Consider the following 14,178-nt stretch of genomic DNA (forward strand, 5'->3'; position numbering starts at 1 on the left):
GGAACTGGCATCGAGACGAGAGTCTCGCGTGGCCCGAGTTTTTATACCGTTAGTCACTGTCAAAACCGTACGCCCTGTATAAAAATACGTTTCGCCTAACAGAAACCATCCAGAAATGATACGGAACGATATTATGAGTCGAGACAATAAGAACTGTCTGAAATATTTTGTTGCACCAAACACATTGCATTTGAGAGAACCCATTATATGAGAATCTTTTTAATTTCTTATCTTTTATATGTAAAAAAATATTAGTCACTTTTTTTTATCAGACTATTTATTATTTATAATAGTTGAGCTCAAAACACGTACAACGGTGTATGTATGTGTTTCGACCTCAATTATTATACCTCGATGACTAAAATATGGTGACCGATATCCTTGAATATATAAAACATTCAAAAATTAAAAAGTATTTATCCTCCCTCGAGTATAATGTATTTCATATGGATCGCTTTTGTTTTTTTAATCAAATCAATAGAAAACGGGATGTTTTAAATAATTCTTATTGGCTCATTCTGTATATTGCAAATGTATCTATGTCTGTTATCTAGTACAAAAAAAAAACAAAATTCATTATAGTCTGTAGGTGCAAATATGCTATTGAAATGAGTAATTAACAGTTTATTGAAGGCTACGTGACTAAATACAATTATTTAAATAGTTTTAAAGAAATTTAAAGGACCAAAAAACTAGAAATTTTCGATTGCTTCAAATTTTATAGCGACAGTAAATATTTAGAATGAATTAAACATTAAAATCCCAAATAAAATCGATTCAAAAAGAAATTTACTTCAAGAATGGCACAAAGATGGATCTTAATTGTACAAAAAAATTGGTAAACTCGATCGTAAAGATTGTCTGCAGTAAAACATTTATACTAATAATAGATGTAAATATATTTACAATACATATATCTTGTTTAGCATCATTTCTAACCCGATTTACCTGGCGAAACGTATTGTTATACGTGGTGTACGATCTAGACCGTGACTAACTGAATGTACTCTTCTCTTTGTTGCGTCGTTCGATCGAATTTTCCTCGATCGAACTATTGCCCGTTAACAGGACCCTCCCGTTGATCAAGATTTGCGAGCAAAAAAAATCTTAGTTACTGTTCCCAGTCGAACTTTTTCACGAATATATCGATTCGACAACAAGGAAGAATTCCAACAGTTATATGTTACTTTTTTTCTCGCTCGTTGAACACAATTTAACGATCTGTCGGCAAAAAGAGGTTCCAGTTTCACGGATACGGCGTTAGTTCGTCGTTGACTTTTTCCCTTCATTTGGCAAAAAAAAGAAAAAAAAAAAAAAAAGAAATAACACACACACAAGTAACTCGCACGATTATTAATTAGCGCAACGACTGATCTGGAATCGTAGCCAGACGTTTTAATTGAACGGTCTAACATCGAAATAACAGCAAAAGAAATAGATAGCAAAAATTTCATTGATACGCGAAATTAGGCTTAGATATCCTAGAGTAGTGCTTGTCCCTGTCATCGACTCTGCTATATAGACGCGTCTGCTTTTTTACACGTAGCTTTCGAATCACAACACGAAGAAATCGGATTTTTCGCGGTGAGAACGGGATATGAAGATCAAAACGAACCGATATCGTACCTGTTCGGAGATTACAGTGTCGACGCGTAGATCGTAGAGAAGAAAATTCCACAAAAATCCACACATATTCCACACGATATCGAAAAAAAGATTAGGGAACCAAGTGTATTAAAAGCTATAAAAAACAATGTCACAGAAGCTTTTATAAATATTTTTTTTTTTTTCTACTTTCTCTGATCGATCAGTCCTGACAAGTTTCTGCGATTATTAATACGCATCGTGCCGATCGCGTGAAAATAAAAACATACGTTGCACTCTGGTTAATGAAAAATAATCGTCTTAATCCACAAACTTTCATTTGCAAAATTTGTATTTTAAAAAGGTCGTATAACTGGGAAAGCGTAAAAAAAAATCCTAATAAAACTGTAATGTAATTGTTCTTTTAATTGCTCGAGTACGGCGAAGCAGTTCTTACCACGCATTGAAATCACCGAATAAATTGCGTGCGTCGTGGCTTTTCGTAAATACTGGAATCACGAGTCATTCGTTTCAAACGTTGACATTTCTTTCTAAACCTTTAGATTTACTGTTATACTGAATCCTTACACAATTCATATCAATTTTAACTGTATTTATCATACCGATGTTAAGCAACTGTAAAATGTAATACAATTTATCCCATGAATGAAATTATATTCCAAACATTTGAGAATTCGTTTAATGTATTAATTAGTAGACTTCACATAAAAAAATGTGTCCTTATCACCAATTTTTTTTTATTAAATTCAAGTAAAAATATTTAAAAAAGTATTGCAAACTCAATATTTCGCTGATCTTTATTCAAATTTCGTTAAATTACATAAATTACATAAATTACATAAATTTATTATAAACTTTTTTATTCAAATAACAAATTCAACGCCAGTTTAATTTAAACTCCGAGTTTTGACATTCCGGTAGATCACAGTTCTTTCGTTCGTTTTCAAATCTCGTTGCATCTTTTCAAAATACAAATTTCGCGCGAGAAAGTTCGAAGAAAAGAGTGATAATTATTACCAGAAGCTGGCATTTTATGCTCACGCGACGCGCGTTTATTTTGAGGCGTTAGAAAACGATTACGAATTTGTTGAGCGTCGAGGTTCCCTAGTGTCGATGATGGTTAGCTGGAAAAAATGAAAATGATTGTGTAAAATTTGCTCACGATAACAAAATTGACGGATGCGAGTGACGTGTGTATATGGCATTGTGCGCAGGCTCGGAAAAAACGGCAGGAAGAGGTGGAGAAGATACGACTGGAGGAGCAACAACGGAAGCAACAGGTAATCCTAAAACGGTTGTTACACGCACCCTGGTTTCTCTGTGCTCGATCGTTGTCCAGCTCCGTTTTACATTCTCCGCCCCTCTCCCCAGCAGGGCTGTTTAAATAAAAGTCGACGTCGAGCATTCTCGCCATTCTGGCAAACGTTGTTCAGCGATCGTTTTTAGTTTTCTTTTTCCCCAACCCCTTACTGCATGCATTTTAAGAATAAAACAAATTCTTCAGGTCACTGAAAGTTGCAGAAAAATTATTTTTTAATTTCATTTTGAAATACAAAAATAGTCGTTCGCCCTATCCTAGCTAGTAGTAGGATGAACAACTATTTTTGATTTAGAATACAGAACTCGCGATTGCAGTCCGTGCAAAATATAATTTTTATTTTTATTCAGACACGAGTATATAAATCAGAAACTGGAAACTTGTATAATAAATATATGGCACGTCATGCAGTAAGGAATTAAAGAGACACTAGACCGTTTGCCTGGAAATAATTTCGAAATAATATGCGGAAGTTGAGTTTAGTCGTACGAGTCGCGTTGTTTCCCTTTGTTTGTTAAATCCTTTTATTTTCTGTACTCCCTTTTGATTCACTTTGTTACATACCCCGACGAATTACTAGACGCGTATACAATGTTCCGACGACGACGATATAAATGAAATTAATTCTGATTCCCCAGGAACGGGAGCTGAAGCGGCAACAGGCGGTCATGTTGAAAGAACAGGTGAGTCCAGCCATAGATCACGAGTCCTTTCAGATCGTGTCATTTGCTGTAGACTAGACGGTGTGCGTGTGTGTGTTCCGTAGAAATTAGCTTTCGTTTCATTATCTCCATCGCTTTCGTTCATTGTTTCTCATATTAATCTACGCTGTGTCATAAATTTCAGCTCGATTTACTTTCATTTCCCTCTTGGTACAAAATCGTTATTGTTCTTTTGTAGTACTACGTTACAGAAATTTTGTCTGTTCTTTTTTTTTTATTAACATAATTTCAAATCGCGTCCTTAATTTTTTAATTAAAAAAACGAAGCTGTACGACGGTGAGGAGATCATGATATCGCGTTTTAATTATTCGAATCTCTTGTTTTGTTACGTATTATCGCTCATCTTTTTTATTTTTTGTCGAGTTGTTTTTATAGACATGCTCTGCCGAACTTTTGTCACACGTTTGCTTCTCGTTTAGTCGTGGTACGCTGTAACTTGTCTTTGGCTACGAACGTAGTTTTCGTATTAACGAGTAAATGTTCTCGGCTGTGAGCTTGTCCTCGAGCTGAAATAGACCAGTCCCCAGTCGTTTTTATACTCGTAGACGTTGTAGCTGAAAAAGGTAGTTGGGCAGATTTTGTTCGCGAATAACGAATAAAAAATTAAGGTTCATTCGTAAATTTCCGATTCGCCTGGACGTCGATTTACATTAACAAACACGTCACGTCACTTTAATTAATGATATTAATTACTTAAACAAAACAGTATTTTCATAAATATTAATATTATAAAGGTTTCACTTACTTCCTTATCATTTGTGATGTAGAATTTAATTCTTTCCAAAACGTATATAAAACATTTTTGCTAAAAGATTCATTGACCTTTGTTAGCGACTTGGTAGATGTTACAACTAGTTAAATCATCTGTGAAATCGTTAAGGAAAATAAATCAGACAATTTCTAGAGCCCTAGAAACCACTTAGGAAATTCCATATCTCCTAATAGGTGAAACAGGGCTGCATTTCGAAACACTCTACCAAACGAGAAAGTATTAATACATTTTGACCAAAGAGGACAGAACAATGTCTTTTTCCGTAGGTTGTAAAGTAATGGTCCGTTAATGGATTATAATGGACGAACGAAATCTGAGCGAAAGTTAGTTTTCGAGTGACTCTGAAATTTTGTATACGTCGTTCGCGAATGAAATTTGGCCGACTACGGTTCGGGCGTACTAGAATAAGTAAAATTTCTCTGTAACTTTTCAATCTACGACCGTGACGTTCGTTATTACCGCGACGGGATTCGGAACATTGTAACCAGCCGCGCAAAAGAGAACGAGAAGTACTGTTAGCCAGAGCGTAGAGGTAGTTTGAGCACTGGTGGACTGTGGATGTGTTTTGTGCCGCAGATGTACATGCAGGAGCTCACCAAGCAGCGCGAGATGCTCTACACCGTCGAGCTGGTATGTCACATACCCAATCTAGTTTAATAAGTGACCTCGCTAAACCGAACGAATCGAATTTCATGAACTTTAAACTGCTCGCCGACTCCCGGTAGTCGTTGTCGATCGAGTCAGCCGACCATCGATCAATTGAATCTTTCACGAAGCGCGTTTTTCTTACCCGATCGCAGATTCCGTGGTAAATCGCTGAGATTCGACCGATCGACGACTGCGAATCAAACGATCGATAACGATTAGCTGACTTTGTACGACGAGTTTAATGTTGGCACGTTTGATGCGAGTTCGAGACTAATCTGCACACGTTGATTTCTCCGGGGATGGGCACGTTCGAGTGAATTTGTCATTTAAATACGTCTGATATACCGAATATGTGTATTCGATTCTTAGAATAAGTTGTGATAATAATACAAAGTATTATTTACATTTTTAAAGGACAATTTACATCTATTTTTGTGACTGAATATTATTCAGTTTCATCGAGGAATAAAAAATACATCGTCGTTTGAAGTAATAACATTATTTAGCTTTACTTTCAAATTTAGATACGAATCGAATTATTTATAAAATTTCTGTAAGTCTTAAGAAAAACACACCACTAGATCTGTCTCTGTTAATAGTCCTACAGTTACCGAAACCAATAAACTTTTATCGAATGCTTCTAGTAGTTCAACTACGAACGCCACACAAATTATCGAAGTATTCGAATACTTTCAGAATTATATTTTGCCCATCCCTGGAATACTCGTCGAAGATATACGAAGACACTTCGAGATCTTCCACGAACGATCGACAAATGAATGCGTCTAACAAGATGTTCGCGAGCAACGATAATAACCGCTATTCGAGGCCTCCGCGATTGATATTCTTTTGAGGACTTTTCTGGTAAAAATCGCGCCATTTTGGAAGCGATTTCTGACGACTCGTCTTCATTGCAGTGTAAACTACATTAGAATATTTTTAGTTTCACGAAAATTTAACGCAATTTCCAACAAAATCACATTAATTAATCTGTCTAGCTTCAAATTAGCAACCTGAATCCCGCCATTTTGACATTCTTGATTGAATTGTGATTTTATCGCGTAATTTTGACGGGACCAGACTTGTGCATCCATTTAAGTTTGAAAAAGCATCAAAACCGTTGTTGCAGGGATGCTTTTACAAATATGGCGTGTTTAGAAACTCTTAAACGTAGTTTTTACGATACCAAAGGCTTTAATTAAATAGTCGATCGAGGCTAGCGAAGCTTCAGCGCCAACGAAACGTCGAAATTCGCTTCCAAAGGGCTACCATTGAAACCCAGAACAATATCATCTGCATTAATATTCGCTTTCCAAGAGATTTACATTCACTAATCAGTCTCGCGATGACAATATAACACAGTTCGTGATCAATCATTTGCATCGTAGGCGCTTTTCTTCACTTTGTGATCATATCGACGTCAAAAGCCGTTCAGAGGTTGATCGGAACCCCTTGCATTTCGCGATACTAATCGACAAATTTTCTAAAATTACGATATCAGAGAAAAAAGATAACCGAAAACAATCGGGAAATAAGCGTCAGCGAATTGTCGTTCGAAAGTTGAGTAATTATTTAGCAAACGAGCCACCACACTAATTTTGATAAGATCGAAATAAGGTTGTTGAAATAATATAAACTCTAACTAAATAGAAACCACTCGAAAGAAAATGCCTTTGCATGCAATATTACTCAGAGTCAAGATTCCGTTCCTACCTCGGTAATTCTGAGAATATTCAGAGGATTCGTAATACCCCTTAATGTAGAACGGTCAGATAGATTAACGTGCTTATGATCATAGTGGTACAAGCACAATAGACCCTTTGAACATCAGTAGAAACCCAAAGCAACGCTCGCTATATTTTCATATTATTGTGATCCATTGACTCATTTTCTAAATAATTACCGAAAATTGCAAGACAGTGTTCGAAGTGAAAAAAGAAACTAGGAAACGTAGTAGCTGAATTATTGAACGGAGTGTGGTTGGGTAACAGTTGCACGGTATTTTGAATAAAAGAAATCGATCTACGAGGCGATTTTTACAATTGCATCCGTGTACGCACCACTGTCATGCGTAGCTTCTCTAAAAAGGATTTGGGACGGTTGTAGAGTTTGTCGTAGTCCGTGCGTGCCAAAAGTTGTTGCTTCCAACGGAATTCACGAGACGTCCTCGTCTTTGTTGAGTCTGCATGAACATACCTCCCCCGTTTCCTTCTTCCTTTCTCTCGTTCAATGGTTTCGTTCGTCGTCCTAGGAGAGGGAGAGAAGGAGGCAGCATATGGCGTTGGTACGGGCGCTCGAGAATCGCCGAAAGATGGAAGAACGTGAAAAGAAACGCTTAGAGGCTAGGGCCGAGAGAATAGCGACGAAAGAGAAACGAGCCGAGCAGAGAAAAATGGAGATGGAGCTGATCGAACAGATCAGAAAACCCGTGGAGGATATGGAACTGACAGGTACGTTCTCGGATATCCTCGCGCGAGGCAATAGGGGATCTTTGCTACGTGACTGCTCTCTCGTTTCAGATCACAGACCACTGCCAGACCTGAAACGAATACCTGGACTCAAGCTGTCCGGCCAAGCATTCTCGGACATTGTCATGGTATTCGAGTTTCTGCACAATTTCGGGGAGACTTTGGGCTTCGGTGAGTACTCGTTTACTGCACCGTGCAATCGTCATTCGAAACGTTGGAAACGAAAACGTACTATTTTGAATTTCAACCCTTTATAGCACGAGACATTTTTAATATTTCGCTACAGCAGGTCCAATTGCGATTCACCTATTTGTAATAACGAGAAGCTAATTCACTGTGATATATTTAATGCTCTTTAATTTTCAACAAGCAGTATACAAAGCTGGAAAGTGAACATTTTCCTATTTAGAACCAAAGTTACCCAAAACGTTGGTCACCGTATGGATGTGTTAAGTCTCTGTTTAATTCCTTCAGACATGGACTCGCTACCGAGTCTGAAGAGTCTCCAGTTGGCACTCCTCAACGACGAGGAGGCCGAAGAGGAGATGCTGTCGGTGATGACGCATCTGCTGGTGTGCGCGATCGAAGATCCAGGGATCCCACAGCCGGCACGTCACACGACAGGACTCGGTCAGAGTCTGCGACAGGCTGACATTACGCACGCGAACATCAGCGAGGTGTTGCGGATCTATCTGTACGCGAACGCGACCGGGGAAGTGAAAGCTTTGACCGGCGTCTGCCTCGAACGAGAACGCGACAAAAAGTTCGCCGATCATCATCAAAACGGCGGCGACTATGCCTCGACTTGTTCGGGAAAGAACGCCCAGTTCTATGAACATCTGCACAATAACGAGACCTGGAAGATGTCCGAGAGGCTGAGGGACAAGCCTTTCTTGGCGCTGAATCCGACGCACAAGGCGCAGATGCTTGCGTTCCTCTGCAACGAGCTGTTGCAGAACAAGGCTGTGATCAGGCAGATCGAGGGAAGCTTGGAGACGGTAGCTCAGCTCAGGAAAGAGAGATTCGTCCTGGACACCAAGATCAGGAAGTGAGTAACCCTTTCTAACCCAGCTTCGACGTTTATTGGTAATTGTTCTTAAATGAGATTGATGTCGACCGTAACCCCCCTGTTTGCTCGCAGACTCAGACAATTGCACAGTCGAAAGGTCCGAATGGAAGCGGTCGGCGTGATCGTGAACAAAACCGGCGACACTATCACTATAGAGAAGAAGGAGGTCGACGACGAGAGCAACACGACTTCGACGGCGGTGGGAACGACACCCACGCCGGATGAGATTCATCACGAGGACGAGGTCGAAGACATGTCCGAGAACGAGAGCGAAGGGACTCAGCCTGAAGAGGTTTGCATATAACTTGTTTAAACTTTCAATTTCTAGGGGGAAATACGACTGGGATATTTACTTTTTATTTTGAAAACGCTCGAAAAGTAAATAGTAAATGAGATAGTCGTATTTCTTCACGTATAATGTACACCAAAATAGTTGAGTAAACTGTTGTAATTCTTGAGTTGTTAGGTCTAGGGCGTAGATACTTTAATGCTTAATATTTTTCATATAAAATGTACTCGATTGACCGTGCTTCAGGAGGAAGACAAAAATTTATCCGGCGAGGAGCTCGGCAAGAAACTGGACAAACTGTTGAAACAATCGGAGGAGCAACTGCAGAAGCTGAACAGCTCTTCGAAGCAACTTCGAGCGCACATATTCGGCCAGGACAGGTACTGGAGAAGATATTGGGAGCTGGCATGCGCTGGTGGCATCTTCATCGAAGCTATGGAGAGCGCTGAACCGGAAGTTCTGGAGCTACAGGCCGAGTTGGACGAAAAGTACAAAGACGTGCCAGTGGAAGAGAAACCCGAGACGAAGCAAGAGGACACGAAAACGAACACCGAGAACCGGGAGAACGAAGCTCCGAACAACGTGAAAGAGGAGAAGAAGTTTAACTCGAACGAGCAAGAGGAGGACGTGAAGCCGCTGGTGGATAAAGCGAAATCCGAAATCGAAGATGTTAATTGCAAGAAGGAACACGTGCAGAACTGCGGATCGGAGAACTCGACGAAGGTAAAAGAGGAGAAGAAGCATGACGTCGACGGTATGACTGACGCGAAGACCAACGTCACGTCGGAGGAAATTAAACAGGAGACAGAAGTAGTCAGCATGGACGTAGACATGAAAGAAGAAACGAAGAAAGAGCACGAAGACATGGACGAAGACATGAAACCAGTTAGAATAATGGAAGATAAAATTTGCGAAACGATCCCTAACGGTGATAAATACAATCACGTCAACAATCTTCATAACGGCAAAGAGTTAAATGGAACATTTATTTCCAGTAAGATACATTCCCCGTTCGATTTTAATGCCCGCGTTCCTGGAACATTTTCGGTACTTACGTCGATAATTGCAGATAACAGCAACGAGTTCAATTGGTTTTCGATTCTGCCACGCGAGACATGCGACACTCCGGGACCGAGTACCAAACAAATTTTCGGAATAGCTGAACCAACCGAGCTGAGAATCCCCGTTTTTCCCCCTCCAGCTAGTCCGAATTACGATAGGTGCGATAGCCCAGCGCCCTTGATTTTAACCCAAGACGAAGCGGCACAGCTAGAGTACCTAAAAGTGCACGGTCTACCGCCCCCGGGAGAAGCCAAGCCAGTACCAAAAGGTCAGTATACCAAATTTGACGCTAGCTAGGAGAAAAAACCACTGACAAAGAATTTATTAACGGATCCTGTTGTCGATTTTTAGATCTACGATACGGTTGGTGGAGAATAATGGACGTCGACACGTTTCAAGAGCTGCTGGAACACTTTCATTCGCGCGGCGTCCGCGAGAAAGAATTGAAACGTACAACGTGGGCAACGATGGAGTCGTTCCTGGCTGTTACAGGCAGGATTAACGTTGACCCTGGCAATCTTACTGCCACCGAGCTGCAACAGACTCCCGACGAACCCGATACACTCATTCCGAAACCAGATAATCCGGAAACTTGGAGCGAGCAAGTCGCGTTACGCGTGGACGCGCAGCTTTTGGAGCAGGTCGAGGCTCTCGAAGACAAGGTCGCCAATGCCAGCATGCAGGTCAAAGGCTGGAAGCTTCCTCCGCGGGCGGGAACCGAGGAGGCCGAAGAAATCGAAAAGTTGAACGAAATGGAAAAAATCAGTGCGGTCGAACAGGCACGGCAAAGGTTACTGTCTCTGGAAGCCGCCATAGAGAGGAGATACTTGAAGCCACCGTTAGGTGTTTGGTAAGCCGGCTTACAAAGCTATATTTCTGATTAATTGGAGCAACTGCGGTTGGATCGAAGTGAACTGACCGTTTAAGATTGGTTCCCTGATTAACAATCGTAAAAAGACTAGTGGTAGAAAGTATTGGCATCAATTTTGCCACAATTGCCAATTGGCCACAGGGAAGCCTCCCTGTATATACGACAATAACTGTCTTTTTAGTGTAACTAGTTCATTTTGTTCCGACTATAGCATCGTGTGTCGAGTGGAATATTGCGAATTGATTTGTGCCTTTTGCATTGCAGCACGGGGGATCCAAATTTGGCAGCGTTGAAGGCGGAACAAGCAGCGGCTGCAAACGCCAACTCAAATAACTCAGATCCGAGCAATCAGACGCCAGCGCCTCAAGAAGAAACAACTCCGAGAGGGCTGAACAACTGGCGAGATGCAACAGCTCGAGCACACACGTCGGCTCAGCTCGCCATGGCACTTTACATGTTGGAGGCAAGCATCGCCTGGGACAAGAGCATCATGAAGGCTGTGAGTCTAACACCAGCTAGAAACTCGGTCTGCGTCAAGCTACGAAACCGCTGCGTCTCACTCAAAGCTACCAATCAGTACAATCAGCTATTGACTACTTCTCAGGCCTCTGTGGGTATTCGCACTAACTTACTAACCAAAACTGTCCTTTATTTTCTGCCTAACTCTCGCCCTTCCCGCAACGGTGGACCACAGAGAGCATATCGCTTTCATTGATAATTGTTTAAAGGATTTAGTGAAAGATTACACTGTTTATTCACATCAAACGAAATGCTCTTCGCGTGGCACTTTCCACAAATACATGTATACATATATACATCCAGTGTCAGAAAATATTTTTAAAAGTCTAGTGACATTTTTGCGGGAGCGAACAATGCGGCAGTTGTATTTGCGAATTTTATCGTTTGTTCAAATCCCTACGATTAATACTGGATGTGCTTTGACAACACGAGCGTTGACAAGCTGAAGACAAATTTTCTAGAAAGCTGCTATAAACAAAAAACAGAAATAGTATATTAATACATCTAATGGTGGTTAGAGTCTAACGTAACGGTAGCATGCAAGAAAAATATGCCGCTTATCTTGTCTACTAATTTTTTCCTTTAATGCTTCGTATTTTTCCTTTTGTAGAGTTTTCTGCTTCCACCTTTATTTATCATAACTGCTGATTGACGTTATGTGCATAATATTTTAAACAAAATATCCAATTACTTTGATGCTAATTTAAAGAAATTTTAATTTATCCGCCCCAACTTCGATGCATCGAAATTCAATTTAAAAATTGTGGAGTTAATATGCACGATAAAGTGAAATTGAAGTTTTAAATGCTTTGCGTTAGTTCCTTTAAGCAAATATATCTATACACCAGCTTATCCTACGTTGTTTTTATTGTTTGAACAATGTATCTTATTTTTATACATTAACCTTTATTGCATTTAATATGGTTTTTAACTTTAAACGCTTGGTTAATGATATAGCGCTGAAATATTAAAATATCTTTGGTTTAATCTGAGTAGAATTTTCAACTTTAAATGGAGAGTTTTTCTTTCTATTTGTTACAGAATTGTCAGTTTTGTCACAGCGGAGATAACGAAGACAAATTGCTACTGTGTGATGGCTGTGACCGCGGCTACCATACTTACTGTTTCCGTCCAAAAATGGAAAACATTCCTGATGGTGACTGGTAAGTAATTGCATTCTAAATGTTCAAGACGTTATCGCGACACCATCTTCAATCGAAACGATCGCTTTCAGGTATTGTCACGAATGCATGAACAAAGCAACAGGGGAACGAAATTGTTTGGTATGTGGAAAAAGAGTTGGTAAAAACTTAGTGCTATGTGAACTCTGCCCACGTGCTTATCATACCGACTGCCATAATCCTGTTATGCCAAAAGTGAGTGACATTGCCGTCCCGACTATTTGCACAACCACGATCAAAATTTTGCCAAACGTGATAAATTATATCCGGTTGTTTCGTTCACTTACGTGTATCATACTTTCAGATGCCAAGGGGAAAATGGTATTGTTCTAATTGCCACAGTAAACAACCAAAGAAGAGAAATAGTAGTCGAAGGAGTCATACCAAAGGCGGAGGCACCAGAGAAAGTGAAAGTTCTGATCATCCACCAGCTAGGTGATTACGTTAAAAACAAACAAACATTGTCGACTCGCTGACTTAACGACGTTTCATACGAATGTACAAGTAGACAAACAAACAGCTACCAAGCTAAAACCATGATTTAATAACGTTCAGCGAACGTAAACGATGAACGAATAATTTTCAATCGAATAAGAACAAAAAAAATAACGTTTTAAAACGAACGAACATGCACTGCTCTCATGCGATTATACCGAACTTATATATCCTCGGCCCGTGTTATGCACTCGTCGAAAATTATTGTTGTAAGGAATTTAAGTATTTATACTCTATGCAGGGTGTTCCACGATAGGTTAGTTATAATCACGCTTCCACGTAAACGCAAGTCGTCGTTAAGTAGGTTTTCCCTCGTTCGAGCGAAGTTCTATGCCCCGTGAATAAAGAATCTTGTTAGGTCCCATCGTCGGGACACCCTGTACTTCGTACAGCGTGTTGCTTAACGATCAGCGACTATGGGACGGGGTATTTTCTTAGAGAATTCGTCGTAACGGTGTAGAGCTGCGTTCAGGTTCTATGGTTACTCGAAAATGTAAAAAAAAATAAATAAATAAAATACGAAAATGGGCGAAAAGGGCGAGAGGAAAAAAGCGAGACAAAAAAGTACATAGAATGAATGACAGAGAGTCAGAAAGACGAAATATTCCATCGAGAACAACGTACCCGTCTCAGGCGGAAAACACACGCTCGAGTCTTATGCATTCGTCCAGAAGCTTTTGCGACGGGAAACACCTCCTGCAAAGAGGAAGCTAATCGTGCAAATAATTTCTCTGTTGTTTTGCGTCGCAGTCCAACGCCGTCAACGGCATCGAACACGCACGTAGAGGACGTCAGTTCGTCGGAACCGGCAACCCCTACCGCCTCGCCACGGAAGGAGGGAAACAATAGGACACTCACGAAGAAACAACAACGAGAGCTGGCTCCTTGTAAGATGCTACTCGAACAGTTGGAGCAACAGGACGAGGCCTGGCCGTTCCTCTTACCGGTGAACACCAAACAGTTCCCGACCTACAAGAAAATCATTAAAACGCCCATGGATCTCAGTACGATCAAGAAGAAATTGCAGGACTCCGTGTAAGTTGCACGCGTACCAACGACTACCTAGTTAACTAAAGTTCTTACTAAAAAAAAGTTCATTTAAAAAAAAAAAACACGTCTAAGATCTAGCAAAAGCTCTCTCTAACTTGATCTCGTCAG

At 40.3% G+C, this 14,178-nt stretch overlaps 1 protein-coding gene across 15 annotated transcripts in view; it reads left to right on the top strand.

The window, feature by feature from the left end:
* The window catches only part of LOC143346900 (bromodomain adjacent to zinc finger domain protein 2B), a 229,815-nt gene that overhangs the window by 208,456 nt on the left and 7,181 nt on the right, over positions 1-14,178 (top strand). For 8 of the 15 annotated variants that reach the window (XM_076775533.1, XM_076775537.1, XM_076775538.1 and 5 more), the window contains 15 exons: positions 2,820-2,885; positions 3,562-3,606; positions 4,995-5,048; positions 7,318-7,516; positions 7,586-7,705; positions 8,009-8,582; positions 8,676-8,895; positions 9,139-9,886; positions 9,962-10,222; positions 10,306-10,804; positions 11,090-11,435; positions 12,386-12,507; positions 12,579-12,720; positions 12,830-12,960; positions 13,771-14,055. In XM_076775533.1, the coding sequence (XP_076631648.1) occupies positions 2,820-2,885; positions 3,562-3,606; positions 4,995-5,048; positions 7,318-7,516; positions 7,586-7,705; positions 8,009-8,582; positions 8,676-8,895; positions 9,139-9,886; positions 9,962-10,222; positions 10,306-10,804; positions 11,090-11,435; positions 12,386-12,507; positions 12,579-12,720; positions 12,830-12,960; positions 13,771-14,055 (3,812 nt within the window). Of the gene's footprint in view, positions 1-2,819; positions 2,886-3,561; positions 3,607-4,994; positions 5,049-7,317; positions 7,517-7,585; positions 7,706-8,008; positions 8,583-8,675; positions 8,896-9,138; positions 10,223-10,305; positions 10,805-11,089; positions 11,436-12,385; positions 12,508-12,578; positions 12,721-12,829; positions 12,961-13,770; positions 14,056-14,178 lie in introns of all 15 variants that reach the window. The other 7 variants (XM_076775540.1, XM_076775543.1, XM_076775541.1 and 4 more) reach the window with 5 other exon arrangements.

This window comes from Colletes latitarsis, chromosome 10 (genome assembly GCF_051014445.1).
Source record: "Colletes latitarsis isolate SP2378_abdomen chromosome 10, iyColLati1, whole genome shotgun sequence".
NCBI lineage: Eukaryota > Metazoa > Arthropoda > Insecta > Hymenoptera > Colletidae > Colletes > Colletes latitarsis.